Source organism: Zonotrichia albicollis, chromosome 5, assembly GCF_047830755.1.
Source record: "Zonotrichia albicollis isolate bZonAlb1 chromosome 5, bZonAlb1.hap1, whole genome shotgun sequence".
Taxonomy (NCBI): Eukaryota; Metazoa; Chordata; class Aves; order Passeriformes; family Passerellidae; genus Zonotrichia; species Zonotrichia albicollis.
In genome coordinates, this window is record NC_133823.1 from 8,366,236 (window position 1) to 8,388,832 (window position 22,597).

General features: G+C 44.5%; 1 protein-coding gene and 1 long non-coding RNA gene across 2 annotated transcripts in view; one reads left to right on the forward strand and one right to left on the reverse strand.

The window, feature by feature from the left end:
* The window catches only part of ATRN (attractin), a 150,411-nt gene extending 134,364 nt beyond the window's left edge, over positions 1-16,047 (reverse strand). Inside the window, exon 1 of the mRNA XM_074540740.1 lies at positions 15,674-16,047. Within this exon, the coding sequence (XP_074396841.1) occupies positions 15,674-15,978 (305 nt within the window). The 5' untranslated portion in view covers positions 15,979-16,047. The remainder of the gene's footprint in view (positions 1-15,673) is intronic.
* A 12-nt stretch (positions 16,048-16,059) lies between these two features.
* On the forward strand, positions 16,060-19,803 carry LOC141729123 (uncharacterized). Its single transcript, XR_012580357.1, has 3 exons — positions 16,060-16,200; positions 16,851-17,017; positions 18,846-19,803. It is a non-coding gene; the product is annotated as an uncharacterized LOC141729123 (long non-coding RNA).
* Positions 19,804-22,597: the final 2,794 nt, after the last annotated feature.

Here is a 22,597-nt window from a genome sequence, read left to right on the forward strand (position 1 = left end):
AGATATGATGGGTGAAGCCCCATTAATTTTTTCCAGCAACTTTCCAGGTTCTATGGCATTTAATGCAACAGTCAGCTAAAACAGGGTTTACTAGGACTAAAATTATAATCCAGGCAATAAAATTTAAATTATTCATTTCTGGGACAGATTATCTTTTGAAGGTTAATTTTAGAGGGTTACTTCTTTGTATTACAGTCCAGTCCCTGGGAGGTGACTCCACTGGTCCTTTAATTCAGATTGCAGGCACCCATCCTCCCTCTGTAGTGTTCACTGCTGTCCCAATTACCAAGTGTATTGGAAAGGGGCCTTCCCATGTCAGTGTCAAGTTTCCAAAATTTTACCAACATCCAATCTCCCAATTTTACCTCATGTATGTAAATGTCCAGGGCTGATGTTTGGGGCAACAACCCCTTTCTTCTAAGATCTGCAAAAGAGAGCATTATCGCCTGCAAATCATTTTTGAGCGACAGGCCATTTGTTCCAGGAACTGGCAGCCTTTCCCTGCTTCCCAGATAAGGGAATCCAAACAATATTTCAGAAGAAGATACTCCATGTCCATGTCAGGGGCTGCTAGAATCAGCAGCATGTGCCTTCCCTCTTCCCGTTGTCCTGCTCAGCAGAATCACAGGTCAAGTTTCCCAGACAATTCCCCAAATTGTGAGAAACACCAACTCACCAATAAAGCTGAAAGAGAACAAAGTCATTGAAGCAAAACTATTTATTACTATAAACATGGCAGCTGAGTCAGGTGCTAGCTACATCTTTGTCTACATGACATAAAGCATACATTCCTATGGCTGAAGCAAAACATCATTTTATCTCTCACAACAGAATCATGAAATGGTGTGGGTTGGAAGGGATCTTAAAGCCCATGCAATTCCAAACCTCCACCATGGGCAGGGACACCTTCCACTAGCCCAGAGTGCTCCAAGCTCCATCCAACCTGATCTTGGACACCTCCAGAGATGGGGGAGCCACAGCTTCTCTAGGCAACCTGTGCCACCTCACCACCCTCATCATAAAAAGCTTCTTCCTTATTTCTAATCTAAATCAACATTTGTCTCTGAAGCCATTTCCCCCCATTCTGTCTCTCCAAAAGTCCTTGTGTCCAAAGTCTCTTTACATCTTTCTTGTCAGCTCCTTCCAGTTACTCAAAGGCCACCATTAGGTCATCCCAGAGCCTTGTCTTCTCCAGACTGAACAATCCCAATTCTCTCAGCCTTTCCTCACAGCAGAGCTGCTCCATCCCTCTGATCATCTTGGTGCCTCCTGTGGATTCACTCCAAAAGCTCCAGGTCCTTCCTAAGGTGGGGGCCCGGAGCTGGAGGCAGCTCTGCAGGTGAGGTCTCACCTGAGCAGGGCAGAATCCCCTCCCTTGGCCCCTCTTTTAACCCTTATCCTCCTGTTCAACACTTCACCAACTACTCCCCTTCCACACCTGTAATATGAGAAGGAGCCTGATTAATTCCATCTCAATAGAAATGGCAGAATGGAAGATAAAACTCTCCAGATTTCCTGACTACCACACACAGGTGAAAAGTTCTTCATAGGTTATACAGTGCAGTTCTGCTCTGGGTGGTGCCATTGAATCAAAGAGGCTTCCAAAGCCCTGATTGCACCTATTTATCTCTTATAGGTGCCTTCATCCTAAATGATGCTTATAACACATCCAGCACATGTATACATTGTATTTTAAACAGTATCACTTACAAATGGCAAATCTACCTAGCAATTTCTGTGTGTTAACCATCATTCTTTCACACATTCTTAAATTTTGATCTCAAGGTCAGAGTGATAGGTCTAAAGATAGCAGATCATCTTTCCCTCCATTTTTTTAAATCACTACTGCACAAACCAAAGACTCAACTAATGTTACTTTCTATTACTAGCTCTTCACCTTCTTCACCCTACTTTTAAAACTGCTCTTAAAAGATTATCCATACACCTGCTCAAGGGAAAAATTCAATTATAATTAGATGAAGAAAAAACTTTAAAAGTGAATTAATGATATAGAGGATACAATAAAACTTCTGAAAATCTAATCAAAGCATTAAGATTAAAAGAGCAGCAATGAAAAAGGCAGAAAATCTCATTTGAACCAGTGAATGTCATCAGTATACAAACAATCAGGACAAAGTACAACATGGGCTATTTTAGGGGCAACACAACACAAATGTTATGACAGGAGTCCTACAAACTGCCTCGGTGCATGTAAGTAACACAAGATGTAAACACGTGTCCCATGTTCCCACCTCCAGGGCTTGGGATGGGCTCTGCAGTCTCAGCCAGCTTGGGCAAGGACTCACCATTCTCCAAAAGCTGGGTGTGGAAACAGCTCTCTGAAAGCATGTTCAGATTGGCAGCTGAGACTCTGATGGCATCAGTCTGATAGCACCCAGCCTGTCTGCAGGGGCTGCAAGGCACCTCCTTGTACCAATCAATTCAGCATCACAGCTGTTATCCACTTCATAAATCAGTCCTGTAATTCTATCCTGTATTAGTGCACTTGGAGAGGGAAGTGTGCTACAACCCTTCAGAATGTAAACTTCAGTGAAAACACAAAAAACAACTCAAGGCACAAACCATGGCTGTGGAAAAAATCTAAATCAAAAAAAAACCCAAACCAGACCAAGTGATGCACAGCAATTTCGCTTCCCCACTTTCAATCCTGTTGCAGTTGCTGCCGCTGGTTTGCTCCGGATATCACCAGGAAGCAAGGACAGCAGGGAGGACTGCTGTACTGGGTTTGGCTTTATTTCCACATGGAACCACACAATATCCTGAGCTGGAAGGGACTGACAAGGATCACTGAGTCCAGCTCCTGGCTCTGCACAGGACACCCCAACAATCCCACCTGAGCCTGAGCGCATTGCCCCAGCGCTGCTGGAGCTCTGGCAGCCCTGGCACCATGGCCACTCCCTGGGGAGCCTGGGCACTGCCTGAGCACCCTCTGCGGGATGGATGAGCCTCTCCTGATCTCCACCTAAACCTGCCCCAACACAGCTCCAGCCATTCCTTCGGGTTCTGTCACAGAGAACAGAGACCAGAGCTGCCCCTCAGGAGGAACTGCAGTTCACACTGAGCTCTGAGCTCAGTCCCCCCTTCTCTCCTGCAGTAATATTTCTGAAGATGCCCTGGAATAAGAGTGCAGGTGGCATATTGCCCCATCTACCTTTAGTTCAGTGCCCATTTAGAACAACATGTCCTGTGCAGTCTATGGATAGGGTTCCTCAAAAGGCAGCTCATAAGATTTTATTTACATTTTTAGATCCTAAGCGGGGTTTAATTTCAAAATCATACACATGAAAAGTCTGGGTTCAGGAATATCTCTATGTGTCCAGGAATATCTCAAACAGTATTCAACATCACCAATGTTTTAAGATATTTTACTGTATAATCAGTAGGACCTTTGCTACCAAGATCAGGATGAGATGATACATAATATACTTCATATTACATATATCAAAACTACTTAATACATAATATACTTCATATTACATATATCAAAATTACTTAAAACAACTATTTTACCCTGCTGACCTGTTCTCTTTTCTCCTTAGCTCCACTACTTAAACAGAATACCATATATTAAGGAACATAAGTGACATGCACAATAATTACTTAGACTCCACATCTCAGAAATCATAGAACTTTACCCACATGTATGTTTTACACATACTACATACAGAAGTAGCTGCCAAAAGACAACCCAAAAAGAAAATTTCAAAACTTACCATTCCTACTATTTCACTCCTTGCAGAAGTTACAGCGACACACAACTCACCAGGGCCAAACTTTTCCCGAGTTTGTTTTTAAACACTTAATAATGAACACATACAACTTATAAAAAATCTTATAAAAGGACGTGAAGTCATTAGAGGAGAACCTCTGCTGAAATGAGTCAGTCATGAGAAAGGGAAAAATATGTGTGTGTATATATTTTACCCTATTAAAATCATAGCTATTTGGTGCTTCTTTAATTTAATTAGAGATTAAAGGGAAAGCATCTCATGCCAAGTCACAGTCCTGACCTGCCATTAATCTTCAGAAGATCAACAGCCCAGCCTGCAAAAGGGCTTCCAACACTCACTTTGGCCATCAGGCACGGCACCTTTTAACTGCTCTTATCACATATTTAAATTAGGATAATTTAAAAACTTTCCACAATGCTTTCTGACCTCAAAATGGGTGCTTTTTCTTCTTCAGATATGACAGTTACCACAGAGATCATTTATAGTGGTTTATCTCCTCCTTTAGCATTGATGGTAGTGGCCTTCATCCACCTACTTTCATATTTTCAGTGTGTTACAAGACACTAAGGAAACATCAATTTCAGTTGTGTCTATAGAATCCTGTTAATCTCCCTAAACCTGAACAGAAAGATTTCCTTCAGTGAATGACAGAAGTTGATTTATTATTTATTGAACTTACTACAGAAACACAAGACAGCCTTGATGCCCAGAGAGCCCCACAAAGCCTAACCATGAAGGGCTTAGGCATCTGCAAATTTATAGCTTTAAATCAATGCCAAGTGAATGAAAAATTCAAGTGCAAACAAAAATCAATAGACACACTCATGTTTGTCTCCTACAAAACTTCTTCAAATCCACAGGTAAAAAGCAAGGAACTCTATGGACACAGGCTGAGAGAGCTGGGATTTGTTCAGCCTGGAGAAAGCTCCAGGAAGAAATTCCAGCACCTTGCAGTACCTAAAACAGCTCCAAGAGAGCTGGAGAGAGACTTTGGGCAAGGATGTGAAACGACAGGACAAGGGGGAATGCTGTCCCACTGACTGCAGGCAGGGTTAGATGGGATATTGGGGAGAAATTGTTCCCTGTGTGAGTGTAAGGCCCTGGCACAGGGTGCCCAGAGCAGCTGTGGCTGCCCCATCCCTGGAAGTGTCCAAGGCCAGGCTGGATGGGGCTTGGAACAACCTGGGACAGCAGGAGGTGCCTCTGCCCTTGGCAAAGTGCAGAACAGACGGATGAAGTTACATCAATCCACAAGCAAAAGGGAAAGCACTCCTTCCATGCTCCCTGGGAGAAGCTCCAGCCGACCCAACCTCACTGGCACTGCAGAAACTCATGTACAACCTGTCCTACCACAGGGCACTGCTTGAGGAGCCCAGGTCTAAAACTACACACTGTGAGTCACCATAACTTCATGCCTGCACTCATGCTTCAGTCCTCCCTGCCTTGGGATACTGGAAGTCAGGGGGTTTAGACAGTGGGAATATAGCAAAGGATGTTTCCTCCAGCACCACATCCCAGCTAATGCACACACATCTTGCACTGCAAGCAAGCAAAACTCAGGCACAGAGGCCACTCTGATGCCTCAACCAGCTTTGATCCTATAACACAATTTCCACATTGTGATTTCTTGTCTTTCCGTATCACATGACAAATTCCCATAAGTGCTGAATAGATAAATTAAGATCACATTTAAACTCCATCACTTTTAACACACAATATCCTTTTTCATCAGCCTCAGTGAAGATGATTTAAGCATATTTATAGCAACATTAACCACATTTCTTCTGTAGGGCAGTATTATTCCCAGAATAGACAACTGAATACCAGTTGCCATCCAAATTGTCATTAAAATATGCTTCCAAACCTCCAAATTCCTATGTAAATAGAGTCATCATCAGAACATCTTTAGACCATATAAATAATTTGCCCTAATTAATTGATAGGGAAACTGAACCAAGGGGATTAAATGATGAACTGCCTTGATTCCTCAAGTCTGTGATCATCTATTCTCAAGGGAACAGTAAAGTTAGAGGCTATAAAGTCATTTCAGCTTTTCCAGCCAGGCCACACATTCCTGTTTCTACCAGAAATTCAAATCCCCATCCTCTCACATTCAAACCCCAAACTTGCATAGAAACTGTTATTGTACCATTCACATAAACAATTCTGCTGGTACTGACATTTGCCTGCTGTCCCAGAAATTCTTGACAGCTCAGGTACTGAGAAAAGCTGAAAGTGAACCACAAATTACTGGTTTAACATGCTTTCAGTAGCACTGGAGTTTTCTTTGGGCTCATCACATAAATTCAGACAAAAGTTAACAGACTATCAGAGTATCCACAAGAAAATTTTAAATTACAGTAATATTAATATGGATGTTTCAGAAAAAGTGTGCATAGGTGGGAAGTCAAATCCTGGTTTTGACTTTGAACCACATCAACACCTCCTCAAAATGATTCATCCTCCAGAAGTTGAACGAGGGCATACTTAAACACCCATTACTACTCCCAAAATGAAAACCAGTAACTTTAAAGAGTCACTGCAACCTGTGCTTGTGAGAAAGACACTGACTGACCCAAATTTATAGAGCTGCCTGTTATGTGTTTCAGTGTAATAAATCAATCCCTTAACTAAAGTGCATTGACACACTGTCAAACAAGGAGGCAGCAATGCAGATGCAAACTGAGTGTCTTGAACAACAATACATTTCAACTTTTTCAACAAAACTAAAAACAACTCACCCAACAATTCTGCCTGTTCCTGATCTCTCCTTGAAAAAAATTAAAATTAAAATCACCAGTGACCTCAAAATTAATTATTCCTCACTATATTATTTGGAATTCAGTACTTTGTTTCCAGCAAGCCAGCAACATCAATCCATGCTCACAATTTGGATACAGCAGTATACTTTTTTCTAGAAGCACTAAAATCCTTACTAGGAAACAATGCTGGAGTTTTCCCTGGTTTTTGGGCTTTTTTTTTCTTGTAGCACTGGCCAGCCCAGTCAGCACTTCAGTTCCACACTACTCTGCAAATCAGGTCTTGCAAAGGCTGGAAATCTTTGCAGCATCACCTTTGATGATCTCACACAAGATCAAGGTATGCAGCAAGCGGACACTAGAGATCTATGCTCTGAAATCACTATAGAATTCAAGTGACACTCTCCACTCTGGATTAATGGGAGATTGACTGTGTAAATTAATCATTAAGAAGACAGGTGCACAACTCTGGTAGGAAACATGTTGCACCTTGCTGCAAAAAACCTTCACAAAACCACTCTGAAAAGCTTATTTTAGAGGAACTCAAACACGTTCTTGATCGTAACAAGCAATGAAATCTAAAAGCTGTGCTCATGGTAAACCTGAATCATACATTTTCCCTAGATAGTGCAATTACATTCAAAATATCTGGAACATGTGGAAAACGACTAAACTGTGGCAGGAAAGAGATAATGACACAAGCACAAAGAAACTGAAGGGAAAAAACGGACAAACAAAAACAAAAACCAGTCCCACAAAACAAAACAACACCACAAAAAACAAAACCAGAAACAAACAGACAAAAAAACCACTAAAGCCACTCAATACACAGCTAAGGCACTGCAGGAGTAATTTTTTTCATTGCAATGACTGAAAACTAAATAGCTTTTAATCACAAAGTAATTGAAGACATTCCTTCCATTTGCCATGAAAAAATATTAGACCCAACCTAAATTTTCTGAATGGAAAAATACCTCTCAGTTTCTGTATTTGAGTTCATAAAAGGAGTTTACAAAAAAATGCTAATTCATCTGTGCCAAGCTTCTTATCCTTTGAGTAGACAAGCACCACCTTGGAGACAGATATTAAATTTACAAGCAATACAAACACCAATAAGAAAGTCTTCCAAAGAGTGTTCTCCTAGCACAATTTTCTTGGGTTTTTTTTCTTTCAGCTTACAGAAACTAGCAAAGAAAAAAAAAAGGTTTCTGAGAATCAGGAAACAAAGGGCAAAGGGAAATAATAGAAAATCTGGGATTTTCACAGCTGTATTTGTACATTCTGCATAAAGCTGAGCAGCACTGTCTCATGGTAAAGGTCATTACAGATAATTTTCACCCGAACAATGATGTGCAACACCCTGTACCTACACAAAGCAACAACTTCCTTTTTAAATTTTTGCAACACGCACTGAGCACACCCGAGCTAAGTTTGTGTACAACAGTGCTTTCACCTCTGCAGCTGTGAGCCCAGCAGGCACAGCAGGGAATACAAGGGAGTTTACACACTGGAAAACCCCTGGCTGGAATGCCCAGACCACCTCTGTCAGCATGGTGTCCCTTAAACCAGCTTAATTTCATTTCTGCATTTTTAGGAAACTGGAAATTCTGATTCTGGTAGTACTGCAGGAAATTTGGTTTAGCAAGTGAAGCCACAACCATGACCAGGAATATTCTCCAGATCCTGGGGTATCCAAGAAGTACTTCTCACAATCTGTTCTGATCAGCTGCCCCTCTTTAGCAGGAATATTGCTCAATTCATCAGTAAAACATTTAAATTCTTCTTCATCATGCAAGATGCACTAAGACACTTATTATCAGCCCAAAACAGAATCCATTTTCTTTCAATTATTCTCCAAATCCCCCACTATGTCAATGTTCCAAATTTACGTTATCAGATTGCTACATACAGCTTGTTCTGTGTGCAATTAAGGGCTCTTAACAACCCTAATGATGTCACAACTCTGCAATAAGGACAGAGCCCTTACATTCTGAATATCCCAAGCATTTCCCATTCAAGCCCAAACCATGCCTGGAATCATCTGTATGCAGCACACATCCACCAAAACCCTGCAAGCAACCTGCCTCTCCATCAAATAAATATTTATTTTAAGCAAAAGGAGGAAAAGTGACAATCTCAAGTAGATCTAAAGGAACTTCTGTGAGGATCAGCCATGAACAAAGCAAGGGAACAAAAGCAGGAAACAAAAAGCAAACATCCTTACTGCTCCAGTGTTTCGGCGACTAAATGAGTATTTCATTCAAAACTGTGCACAAAAGCAAATTATCATCTCTGTTCACTGCTGTAAAATTGATGACCAAATATTCCAGCCCAGCTTCCAAGATGCTGCAGTGGTTTAAAGGGCAGATGTGAGCATGTGGCTGTGCAGGAACAAAGCACTGGCACAAACTGCTGCGGTCCTTCTTACGGTGAATTCCAGTTTGAAGCAGCTCCCTCCTCCCCCAAAACTATTTTGTTTCGGCCTGTTTTACTCTGTTTTTTCACTATGCTTTACAAGATGTGATTTAAAAGTTCCTACTTGCAGGGAATATTTTGAGTGCAGGAAAAAAGAAGCAAAGCTCTGTCTGGTCAAGAAGGGAATTTTAAGTGCTCTGCCTAGAACTTCAAATCAGAAAAAAATTCTTCAAGGAAACCATTCAAGAAAAGGGGACCCAAGGGTATCCTAAATTAATACAGTAAGACAACAGCTTGGTGAGCAGCAGCATTACCTAAATATAGGATTTTCAGCATGGATTTCATAAACATGTTAGGTGCAGGAAGCTCAGAGTTTGAAATTTGCTCACAAAAGCTTCAGAGGAACAAGCCAGGAAAATCAAATCCATCACATACATTTCAAATATTATTTAAATTTATCAGGACATGGGACAAAAGGATCACTGGTCCTAGATTTTTTTTTAATTGAAGAAAACAACTATTTTCTGTGAAAACAGTGCCAATTTCAGCCATATTTTTGGTATTTCAATATAAGTTATTTCTGTTAAATGTAAATTGATGAAGATGGTAACAAACACCTGGCTGGACCTGAGCTCATTTTATTAGTTTCCAAAGGAAGCTGGGGCTGCTCCATTCCTGGAAGTGCTCAAGATCAGGCTGGACAGGGCTTGGAGCAACCTGGTCTAGCAGAAGGTGTCCCTGGCCCATGGCAGGGGGTTAGAATGAGAAGAGCTTTAAGGTTCCTTCCAACCCAAACCATTCTGTGATTATTTTGCATCCAAAGCGACAGGAACAACTGAGACTGAAATACTGGGAAAATCTAGAGCAGTGTCAGCCAAGTGCTAAGGGACTCAGGCAGGTATTCCCTGATCCTTACAGGAACAGAGAAATGACACAAATGGTGACTGCTGCAGAGAAGGAGGCATTCTAAGTCCAAGTCAGTGATATGTTTCTGGATTTGGCAGGCACAGGAATGTTATCCTTCATCTGCTCTGCTCCAGGAGCTCTCATGCTCAGACGTGCTCAGCAGGAAGACAGGAACAGGACAGGACTTCTCTCTCTCTCACAGTGTTCAGTAATTCCAACCACTAAATCTCCAATAGGCAAGGCACTGGATGTTTGTGAGGCAGAGATGATGGGGAGGATCCAGCACGAGCTGTTTTGTCTGACTGCTCTGAATTTTCCACTACTGCCTCCTTACTATAAAGCAGACTGAAAATAGGCAGTGAGCTTATTGCAAACATTAACAAAACCTCCCGCAAGTCAAATATTTATGCTGCTCGTTTAGTGCATGGCACAAACTACAGAACAATTCAGATATTTCAAAAATACTGAATTATTTCACAGGTGAAGTTTAGTTCTTAAAACAGCCCTAGTAAAATATCAGATTGTCCAATAAAACAGTGAGAGGAGCAATAACAGAGAATTCAGATTAAATATTACCCATGAGTTTCCCAACAAACAGATCATTTAAACAGAATCATGGAATGGTCTGGGTGGGAAAGGACCTCAAAGACCTCCTTCACCTTCCACTGGACCAGGTTGCTCCAAGCCACAAAATAGATAATATTTATATATTATATACATGTATGGATAGACAGAAATATAGATATGCATTCATAAGGATGTCCACACATACCTCCAAGAACTAAAAAAAAACTATATAATTGTTCTTTTTTTCTCAGTGCATTCATTAAAATTGATGATGTTTAAGTATTTCCTACTCAAATAGCTTCTTCTTTTTTACCAGTGCAGTGTTTGAGCAAGTCCTTATTAAGCAGCATGGAAAAGAAAATCATTTTAAAGCACAATAATACCCTAATGAAAAGGGAGGAACAGAATGGAGATCAGACACAAATGCAGGCCCCAGATCTAATTTGAGCACTTAAACTGATTTGATTCAAATTGCCAACATCCTTGGATCTATTAAGCATCTTCCTGACCTTCCTAAATCTACAAATGCCTCAGGTAGCTTCTTAAAGACATCAGCTTGTATTTAAGCTTTTGACCAGAAGTTCCTATTTATTTAACAAAGAGAATTGTGATAGTTCTTTTCCAGCTCACAACTCTCTCAGGTAGTGATTTACACAAACCTAGAGACAAAATTCCTCTTCACTGTAATATTCTTTGGCCAAGCACACTCAACTACCTCCAAGTCCTTCATAACATTTAATCAGCAACACGTAACTGCTCCCCATTATATTACTAAAAAGAGAGTTTAAAGGATACAGTCTAATCTGTTTTTTCCTCCCTAACTGTCAGGTTGCATGGTTAAGTCCTGCTTAGTATTTGCCATCTCCCACCACAAAAAGAGTATTACCATGAAAGGAGCACTAGTGCCTTTACACACAAAATCCATATTCCTGGAATAATTTGGTATTTCATTATATAGTCAAAATATTATTTTCAGCTACCATCAAACTGCCCATCAGTGAGCCTACACACACAAACCACATACACTAACTGTTCAATAAGTCAATCATTATCCTGAATTTGTTAATCCAACCCTTTACAATCTCAGGACAATAAATGGAAGTGAACCAGAGGTCATTTCTTGCTCTGTGCTTTACTTGCCTTGTCTGGTGAGGAGGGGCTGGGGGAACTGGGAGGGCTCAGCCTGGAAAAACTCGTGGTCAGAATGAGAAGAGCTCATTCTCATTCACTCCCCAAAACTCCCAGACAGAAGGGTGCAGCCAGGGGGAGTCAGGCTCTGCTCCCAGGGAACAAGAGACAGGACCAAGAGGAAATGGTCTCAAGTTGCACTTTTGGTGCAGGGGTTAGACTGGATACTGGGGAAAGCCTTCATGGAAAGGTTGGTCAGGCACTGGAACAGACTGCCCAGGAAAGTGGCTGAGTTCCTATCCCTGGAAGTGTTCAAAAACACGTGGGTATGGTTACTGGTGGTCTTGGCAGGGCTGGGGGCAGCTGGACTGGATGATCTTAGAGGGCCTTTCCACCTTTAATTCCATCTGCTAATTAGGCAGCTGGCTGACAACTCAGTTTAGGCAGGATGAGAGGTTGTGTCACTGAGCTGCAGACAGCGCTTTGAAGAGTCTATTAACAAAGTGTGCAGCATCTTTTTGATTGTACAATAATCAATGCTGCCAATTTCACTCTCAAGTTTGGAGCTCCCAAGCTCCCACTGCTCCAAATGCTATCTCAGGAAGCTGCTGCAGCTCTGTGACAAGGGAATTTCTCATCCCTCCCAGCAGCAGCTCCTCTCCTGCCCATATCATGGCAGCTTGAAGCCACAGCAGCCTCCAGCCAGCCCAGAGCCCTCTGGAGGTTTATGCTCAAACAGGAGACACAAGCACATCAGGCACATTCTGTGTTCTCTGTTTCAGCTTCTGTTAACACCAAGATGTTTATCTTTGAACAACTAAAGTGGCTGGTTCCACATCTTAGAAAAAAGTCACCTGAAGTCCTTCCTAAATCAGCCTTCCACTTCTAAAAAGTATCACTGATCTGGGGTGTGTTACTCATACATCTAACTGCAGTCTAAAAAAAAAAGATTTCCCAGGGAAAAAGGGGAATGGAATATTAGAAGACTGCAACTCGATGCTACAATGTTCATCCTTCACTGTGAACACAAGAAGATGTGAGATATTAGTTGGTTAGTGAAGCACGAGGTGTAACTTTACAGTGTAAATGAAAACACTCAATGCCACAAATACAGTCATCATATACATCTAGATTAGACAGGATGATTAACATGCCAAATTTAATTACATCTCTCAGTCCAGCAGATAAGCACATAGAATACACTGCACTTAGAAAATAATTTTCACCTGCTCTTCTACTTCCCATTTGTACCTACAGCATTTAATAACACATTAAGTCCTTTAAAGCCAAACTCTTGACAACCATGAACCAAACAAAAACCTCCTGCAAAGCCAATTCTGACAGGAGACAGCAAACTCAAGGCATGTGAAAGAAGACACATGACTGCAAAACTATGACCACTGTTTGCATTTCTCAGGCTCCAAGTTTAAAAACATTACTAGAAATTCCAACTCCTTAATAAACAGACAAATCATCTACAGAGAAAAACATGTATTATGTTTTCAGGCAACATCTTAGACTAGAATTATATGCGAGAAAGAAAAAATAAGTTTTATCAAAACAGGTAAGAGGAAAAAAATTGAGGTTCTATTAAGAGTGAATATATACCATTTCTTTTTTTTACTTGGCATTACTATTCGGAAAAGAAGTCTCTCAAATCCATTCCCCAAAAACCACAAATATCCTAAGTTTCTCCAAGAGAGTAACAGGTATGAGGCTATTCCTTAAAGCTAAAAGAAAATGCTTTTCATGACAGCAGCAAAAAGACATTAAAAAGGCAGGTCTGGACTTCCAGGGCTTGCCTAGCCTGGAATTGTTTCTATACAAAACTCCTTTCAAACTGTTTGCAATACACACACATCTACAGATGGTCAATAAATATGAATAAAAAAATAAAGTATTTTTCTTCCATGAGTTCAGGTTATATAAACAGTTACCCTCCTCCCAAATCAATAAGGAACATCATCAAAGGGTGCTTGGTACTTCCATCAGTTCCCCAAGAAAGCAGCCACTGCCTAGGATAATCATCCTTTTCTCATTTCCTTCTTTTCCAGGAATCAGCCCTGCCAGGGAATTCACCTAATGCATGCAGACACACACTGGCTCTCCCTCTGCCACAGACGAATCCAAGGCAGGTAACCATCTTACAGAAATCCTTGCCATAATGCCAGGGAGCATCCTCAGCCTGTTCCCATGAAGATTTCCGTTTTCTCATCCAGTGGGATACACCTCAGTCACACAACCCAACCGAGTAAATCAAACCTAAAAGAACTGGCCCCAGCACTGCAGAAACACACTTTCCATCAGCATACAGCCCAAAAATCACTGTCCTGCGCAGACACCCCTCATTCCCACACACAGTTGCCTGCACTTGGCCTGGACCAGTGCAGAGCCAGGGGATTCCACCCCCCTACCCAGAGCCCTCCTTTAGCCTTCTTTTCCTCAAAAAAAAAAAAAACTGTGAAGCAGCAGGACTCCCAATACCCTCTGTCCTGTTCAATCCCCTCCCACTGCCCATGTCTCCCCACAAGCCCAGGAAATTTCTCCCACCAGGCTGCTATTCCCACTGTCCCTCCCCAAAAGCCAGCAGCATTACATCTCCAGATGATGAGCCTCCCAAATGCCAGCTACTCCCCATAAGGATACTGCTTCTCTCCCCTGCACCTACTTCTCCTGAAATAACCTTTAACCAAAACCAGCAGCTGCTGATCTGCCAAGAGGAGCTTCCTTAACCCCCCTCCAAACACCTCTAGAGTCTCCACACCACTCTCACGCCCACTTGCACGCCCTTCTCCTCCAACCTGTTCTAAGTGTGATCTAGTCCCATCCATACATTAGTCCTTCTCCCCACCCAGGAACTGGCCCCACACCCACACTGACCTCCTGTGTCCACCTGCTCCTCACTGCTTCCATCAGCTCCACGTCCACACACAAAGCCACCCCCATTCACCCACCATCCTTACACTTCCATTTCTAAGTTCCCAAACCTAACCCTGTCACCAAAAATATATCCCCATACCCACTCCCCTCCAGCTTTACTTTCTGTCTGGACCTACTAAAACTTAAACCCAACATTCTCCTGGCTCTGCAATCCATCAAACCCAGATCCCCACTGATCCAGTGCCCTACAACCACATCCCTGCTCCTACACAGCCCCTTAGAATCACAACCGATCACCAGTAACGCCTGTGCAACCCCAGCCAACCAATGCCAAAAATTCAGCCCCCTTAGAGGCGCCTCTCTGCATAACAAACATCCTGTACTCACCAAGTGGGGCACTGACCATCCACGTCCCATTGCTCTGAGAGCTCCCCCAGGAAGCCCAACCACTCACCTCCTCTGGGGACAGTCAGACCAAGCCTTCCACACTGTCACCCCATCACACCCATGCTGCTGTCACCCCTCAAGCCTGTTTCTGCACACCCACCTCTCCCTCTGCATCCAAACCCCTTCTGTCCCCCTTCAGGACTCCTGCCCATCCCTTTACACCACATCCCCCTGAACCAGGCCCACGCTCACACCCTCACTGCCCAGAGACCCAGCCCCTATTGTCCTCTCAAGATGCTCCTATCCTGCCCTAACACCTGCATCCTTACTGTCACCTGCACCTGCCGCTCACCTTTATCATCACCTGAGTGTCCCTCACCATTCCCTTGACCTGCCACTCACCCTTAGTGTCACTTCCATCTACCGCTCACCTTTCACCTCACCTGGTCCCGCCCCTCACCTTTACTGTCACCCGGCCCTTCCCTGCTGCCCTCACTCACCCCTGGACCCTCCTCACCAGGTCTGAGTGCCCAAACCTGCTCCTCGTACCCACCTCCCTATTGCCCTCAAGTGCCCCTTAGGGCCCCCAAGCCACTGCTGTGTCTTCTCCTTTCTCCCTTGCCCTGCCCCTGCCGCCCATCCCTGATGGGGCTGCCAGACTCTCCCCTCGGTAGCCCAAACCAGCCCGATTCCCACGGTTCAAACGAACTCCCCACCCAACCCAGCCCCTCACTTGAGCCAGACTTTCATTCCCGTACCCCAAAGCTAACCCCTCACTCCTGAACCAGCCCCGAACCAACCCCAAACCTCCGAACCAGCCCCGACGCCCCGTCCACACGGACCCCTCGCGTCCCCGCCCCCCGCCCCGCGGAGGCTCACCTGAAGCGCCCCCCGCAGTGCTGGCACTGGTCGCCCACCCAGCCAGGCTGGCACTCGCACTGCCCGGTGCCCGGCTGGCACCGCCCGCCGTTGGCGCACGGCTTGTCGCATTCCTTGGAGACTGCCACCTCCTCGCCGGCGGCGGCGGCGGGGCCCAGCACCAACAGCAGCAGCAGCGCCAGCAGCGGCGGCGGCGGCGGCGCCGGTGACCTCCCGCCCCGCCTGCCCGGTCCCCGCCGCGCCATCTGCGGCCGCTGCCGGGTCGGAGCGGGGCGGGCGGGGGGCGGCGGCACAACGCGGACCATCGGCCGCCGCGGGGCCTCCGCCGATCCCGCTACGGTGGCCGCGAGTGGGGGGGGAACCGGGAGGGCGGGGCCAGTGACGTCACGGCGCGGCCATGGCGGCGGGGAGGGGCCGGGTCAGGCACTCGCAGTCACAGGGTCCGTGCCACAGATCAGTCTCTAGTGTAGAGAGAGTGGAAGCAGCTCTTGGTTAGCTGCTACAGCTGCACAGCTCTTCACTTACGGGTGAGTTTCTCATCTCAGCAAGGTTAACAACCAGAGTTTAAAGCTCATGGCAATTCCCAAACCATGAAATGGCATTTCCCAGGAAATTAGTCGGTTTAAAACTGAGCTGTAAAATTAAAGCCCCTTTACTGCTCCCCATTAGTTAAATATTACAGGTGAGAAAGCAGCAGCTGGCACAGATACAACCCAGAACTGCCCCAGTGAAAGGAGCAATAGGAGTAACAGAATCAGAATTATTGGGGTAGGAGAAGCCCTCCAGGATCACCCAGTCCAACCTGTGACAGCCCACCTTGTCCAACAGCCCAGAGCACCGAGTGCTGCATCCAGGCCTTCCTGGGATACCCCCAGGGACGATGGAGGCTCCACCACCTCCCTGGGCAGCCCCTGTAAAGGCCTGAGCTCCCTTTCCAGGAAGGAATTCCTGTTGGTGTCCAAGCTGAGCCTGCCCTGGCCCAGCCTGAGGCCGTTCCCTCTGCTCCTGTCCCTGTTTCCTGGAGCAGAGCCCGATCCCCCGGCTGTGCCCTCCTGGCAGGAGCTGTGCAGAGCCACAAGGGCCCCCTGAGCCTCCTTTGCTCCAGGCTGAGCCCCTTCAGCTGCTCTTGGTGCTCCAGAGCCTTCCTCAACTCTTCCTTTCCCTGGGTGCGTTCCAGCCCCTCAGTGTCCATGCTGAGCTGGGAGCTTGGGGCTGCCCTGCACTGGAGGTGCCCCTGCAGTGCCACACAGGGCACTGGCACTGCCCTGGGATGGAGCAGCCCAAACTGGACTCCACATGGACGATGGACACGTCCCAGCATCCCAGGGTGTCACCGTAACCCAGGTGAGCCCGAAAAGGTCCCCTCAGAGGTGGGGTTGTGTCCCCCTAGTAAGTCGGGAATGCCCCCCCACCCACTGTGAGCATGGGCCTGAGGCACAGGGAGACCTCGAGGCAAAGGGGAGGGAAAAGGAACTGTTCAAGGCTGAATGGGGCGCTGATCCACTGAGGAAGCTAAATGGAAAGAAATTGTTCCCTGTGAGGGTGTGAGGCCCTGGCACAGGCACCCAGAGCAGCTGTGGCTGCCCCTGGATCCCTGGCAGTGTCTCAGTGGACATCGGGGTAGCCTGGGACAGTGGGAGGTGTCCCTGCCATGGCAGGGGTGGGATGAGAACTCTGTAATTTCACTCTGTAATTTCATGATTCTAGTTGTGTAAACAAAAAAACAAGCAAAAAAAAAAAAAAAAGATCTGAAGCACAGGATGCCCTCCTACCCTGGAAAACAAGGCAGTGATCTCCAAGGATTTCTGGGCCATAATTTGTAACAGCAAAGATCTGAATAAGGAAGAATAAAGAAGTTTAAAATCATTCTCTTCTGAATTTGTGGGCAAAGCAGCAAACTCAGTTGGACATACAGCAAGGATATCCTTTGCAGCAGGAAAGATGAAAATTTCAGACCTTTCATTTTTAACTGAGTCAAAAAGATGTGAGAAACCTGACAGTGTTTGCAGTTCTTGGGTAATTGTTACCTTTGGTCTGTCTCCAGCAATATGATTGTGTCTTGACTTACCCAAATTGTTTTGAGTGAGGAAAGATTTCAACAGCTGAGAATTTATTATTGAAAGAAAAAAAAATAAAAGAGGAAAAGATACTATTCGCATTTTTCCCTCCGAAAGGATGACCAGGATTTCGGTGCAGCAATGTAAAGACACACAGCAGACTGGGTGGAAATAGGCAGCTCACCAAATTTAAACAGTTCACTTGTGTTTAGAAATTCAAATGTTATTTACCTGTCTGAGGGAGGTTCTCAGTGGGAGCCTTAGTGATTTCTGTGCAAGTTACTGGGATAACAAACAGTGTTAAACAGATAGGAAAGAAAACATTCTAAAGAGTGGCTGTTTGTTTCTTGCCAGTCAATTATCTCTTGCAAAACTGTTGCTCAGAGATTTTGCCTTTTCTGCTTGAGGCCTCAAGAAGGAGGATAAACTCTTGGGTTTAGTTTAAAACTGCTGGAGTGGGCTGACTTGGTTTTCAAAGGCAACCAAAACCAAAAAGGTGTGAGTGTTGAGAAACAGAGGTTGCAAATCCCTTGTAGGCTACACAGAAATGGAGGCACAGAGAGGCTATTTCTACATACACCTATATTCCTGGGACACAGACAACTGCCAGCATGCCCTGAATCTGTGGGTTCAGATACCCAGCCATTTCCCAAGGTGCTGCCAGAAAAGCCAGTCTGGCTGAGAGTCAGCCAGCTCAGCATACAGGCAGTGCATGACACTGCCCTCTGGATTGTCACTGTGGTGGGGTGGCCCTGGCTAGACACCAGGTGCCTCCTAAAACTGCTCTCACTCCCCTCCTCAGCTGGGCAGGGGAGGAAAACACAATGAAAGGCTCATAGCTGGGATAAGGGCAGGCAGAGATCAGTCACCAGCTACTGTCATGGGCAGAAGAGATGGAGGAAATCAGTTTAATTTATTAATTACTAATTCAATCAGAGCAGGGCAATGAGAAATAAACTCCAATCCTAAATCACTTTTTCCCCTACCCCTCCTTCCTTCCCAGGCTCAATTTTCCTCATGCTTCTCTCCCTCCTCCTTCCAAGTGGTGCAGGGGGACAGGGAATGGGGCTGTGCTCAGTCCATCACACATTGTCACTGTGCTCCTTTCTTCTCAGGGGTTGGACTTCTCACACTCTGCCTCTCTTCCAATGTGGGCTTCCCATGGGGGCACAGCCTCCTTTGGGCATCCCCCTGCTCTGCCATGGGGCAACTGCCTGTGGCAAATCTCAAATACTCGGGAGAAGAGTAACATCTGCGATTGTGGCACAAGAGAAGAAATGCTTTCCTAACTTTGTTAGTGATCACGCTGTCCTCCCTGGCACTGTCTGTATCAAATACTAGCTGCAGGAGATAATTATTATTATATTAACTTTAATCTGTTTCATTTTAACATGCAAAAAAATGTTCCAAAATTGTTTGGGTTTTTTGTTGTTGCTGTTTTAGTTTGGTTTTTTGTTTTGGTTGAGTTTTTTTTCAATTATTCGCAGACAACTTGCTGACATGAAATATCATTTGGAAGGAGTTAGGTTTGCCCAGAGTTCTGACTTGTCTATTTTTATTTTAAAAGACAAATATTTCATAATAGATATACTAGAATGATTAAAACACCCTTTCCTGGCAACAGGCACAGCAGGACAATGGTGTTTCTGCAAACTACACACAGGGAGGGGATTGCCTTGAGGGATGGAAGAGCCCTGTGTATCACAGCTGCAAGCATATCATCAGAGCAACACTTCAGTGACTGATCTCTGCTCTCTGATGACCAGGGACAGGACCAAAGGGAATGGCTGAAGCTGTGTCATGGAAGGTTTAGGTGAATTAGGAAAAGATTCTTCCCCCAGAGGGTGGTCAGATACTGACAGGCCTCCCAGGGTCTGTGGAGGCTCCAGGGCTGCCAAGCTCCAGAAGCATTTGGACGATGCTCTCAAGCACAGAGTGGGGTTTGTGGGGTGTCCCATGCAGAGCCAGGAGTTGGACTCAATGATCTTTGTGGATCCCTTCCCGCTCAGGCTACTCTATCTATGATATTTTATGAGTCACACAAGTTTATGCAGTATGTGAAATAAACAACCAATTCAACAACCGTTTCCATGGACATTGATTTTAGACAACTATAAACAAGCAAGTACAACAAGCAAGTTCCCCCAGCACTGAATTAGATCTGGAATGAGGAGTTAGACTCACCTCTGTTCACTCTTGCTGCCAGACATTTATGGCCCCATCTGTTGTCGTTATGTGTGCATTTGAATCCATATTTACTCAGCACATATTTGCTCTGTATATAAGCCAAGTTACTACCCACTTCATATGCCCAATGACAGGATAGCTGGACGTGCTAATTAATGAATTGCCCTCTGGGGTGAAATTATGTCTGCATTAAGAAGATTTACATTGATATTAATAAGGTCAGAACATCATTGCTGATGGCTGAGTCATGGCTGAGCTGGGTATCACAGGCATGTAAACAGTGAATCTGCCCTAGGAGGCTGGTTCAATGGTATGTTTTTCAAAATGGATTAAGTCATGGTGATATCAGAGGTCAAAAATCACATGAAACCATAAGCAAAATGCTGCATTGTACAAGCTTTTTATCTGCTGCTGAGATGAGCTCACAGGAGTCCTGATCTTCAGAAATAACTCCCTAGCCAAGGGCCTGGAATCAACTCTTTCCAATTATCTTGTAATCCAGCATCACCATTTTTTTCTACTCTTCACCCAGCTTGCTATTTCCACCCATTACAACCTCTGCCCACATACCCAAATCCTCAGCACCTTGCACCCTGTCCCTTCTGTTGAAGGGTGCACCCATTTTCCCCAAAACTCCTCCTTCCTTCACCTCTGAGTGTTTCACTTCTGCAGCACTGATGAAGTCTGAATCCGAACATGGTCATGCCCAGACTAAAATGTATTCACTCAAAATGCTTGTTTGCTGCCTGTGGAAGCGTGTGAGGCAACCCTACATGTAAAAACTGCCTTGTGGTCTTATCATAAAATCCCAGAACAGTTTGGGTTGAAAGGAACCTTGAAGACCATCTTGTTCCCTGTCCTGCCATGGGCAGGACCACTGTCCCAGATTGCTCCAAACCCTGTCCAACCTGGCCTTGAACACTCCCCAGGATGGGGCAAACAGCTTCTCTGGGCAACCTGTGCCAGGGCTCACCACCCTCACAGGGAAGAATTTTGCTAATATCGGCTCTAACCTGCCCTCTGGCAGTGGGAGTCATTTCAGGCCCTTGTTCAAGGTTTCTCTCCAGCTCTCTGGTAACCCCTTTGGACACTGGAAGGTGCTCAAAGGTCTCCCTGAAGCCTTCTCTTCTCCAGGCTGAACAGCCCCAATTCTTCCTTCAAAACACTCACTGGGTCATTTGAAGGACTTGTTTAATTTTTTTTTTACTCTTCAGATTTCCTGCAAACAACTCACCTTTGTTTTGGTTCCCTTGATCCTGTCCCAGACCTCACACTGGCACAATTCCCCCTCATACCAAAGAACTTTTCCACCCAAGTTCCCGAGCTGATACAAATGTCAGAACAGCAGGAGTAAGCACAGACATCTTCTATTTTCTAACCATCCATCTGGAAATCCTGCTATGAGCATGTTTGACTATACAAATCCAGTTATTAAGCACATTTAGGTATAAATTCAGAGTTTGCTAGAGGTCTAGTTTGATCTCTCTTTTTCCTTTATTTAGATTTGGATGGCCAAAAGCCCTTTGAAAAAGTGCTTAATAAGGGCAAAAATACAGTAACTCAAGTGCTGCTGGGAACAAAGGTCTGAGAGATTTGCAGGCACATTAATGATGAGTAGCAGAATAATAACCACATCTGCACAGTTGCTTTAGAATTTTAGGATAGGGGAAAGCTATTAATAAAACCTTGTTGAAGCACAGAAATTGGGAGAGAAAATGAAGAACAGTGCACTCTTCCAAAGCTGTTGAGGGCACGGTGGTTAGTGAGACTGTGAAAACATCACGGGGACTTGGGTTATGTGCAGGGCCCTGGAAGAACTCTAATGATTACAAAAGTCAGGTGTTTGGTTTTCTAAATAATTTAAAATAAATTGTATTTCATAGGGTCATAGAATGTTTTAACTTGGAAGGGACATTAAAGATCAAATGTAGAATCAGGAAGGCTGCTGGATCCATCCAGGTTCAGCAAAAACTATCTCAGCAGCCAAGTTATTTGCAGTATATCTGCTCTGTCTCCTTCTTGTAGATTTCCTATTTTGTGGTCATGTTTTGACAGCAATTCACGGAATTCATTTATCTCCATCTGATTTTAAGGAGAAGGGCTCTGAAGAGCAGCATTTGATGGCCTCAAGTTGGGTAACTATGAAACCAAGGTATCTGTTTGGGAAAATGCTGATTTATATAGACCAGGTACTAAAGTTAGGGCCAGACCTGGGAAGAAGTGGGGCTGGGAGCCCAGAGCCATAACCTCTGTAAAACCCCTCCTCCAAAGTACTGGCATATTTTGAGATAACCGCCACCTTAACAATGAAAATCAAAGTATTGTATAAAGAACAAAGCAGGAAAAGGGAAAAAAACACTCAAAAGACACGTGTGTCTTGGGAACAGAAAAATCACTTCAGCGAGCTATTTCTGGCATATATTTTTTTGAAAATAATACTGAATAGTAAATTTGCTGTAAGGAAAAAGCCAACTACATGCTTAAACCACAACATCTATAAAAAGAAAGGCTGTGTTTGCAAGCATCTCTTCTGCTCAGAGGAATCATCCAGGTTCAGCCTGCTCTCTGGAAGGAGCACGTTAACTACATTTGCCTTTTTTTCAACCATGGAGCAAAGTCCCAAGTGTAGCAAGTAATTAAAAGATCATTGACCAACAATAGCAAGTTAGATGCAGTCAGG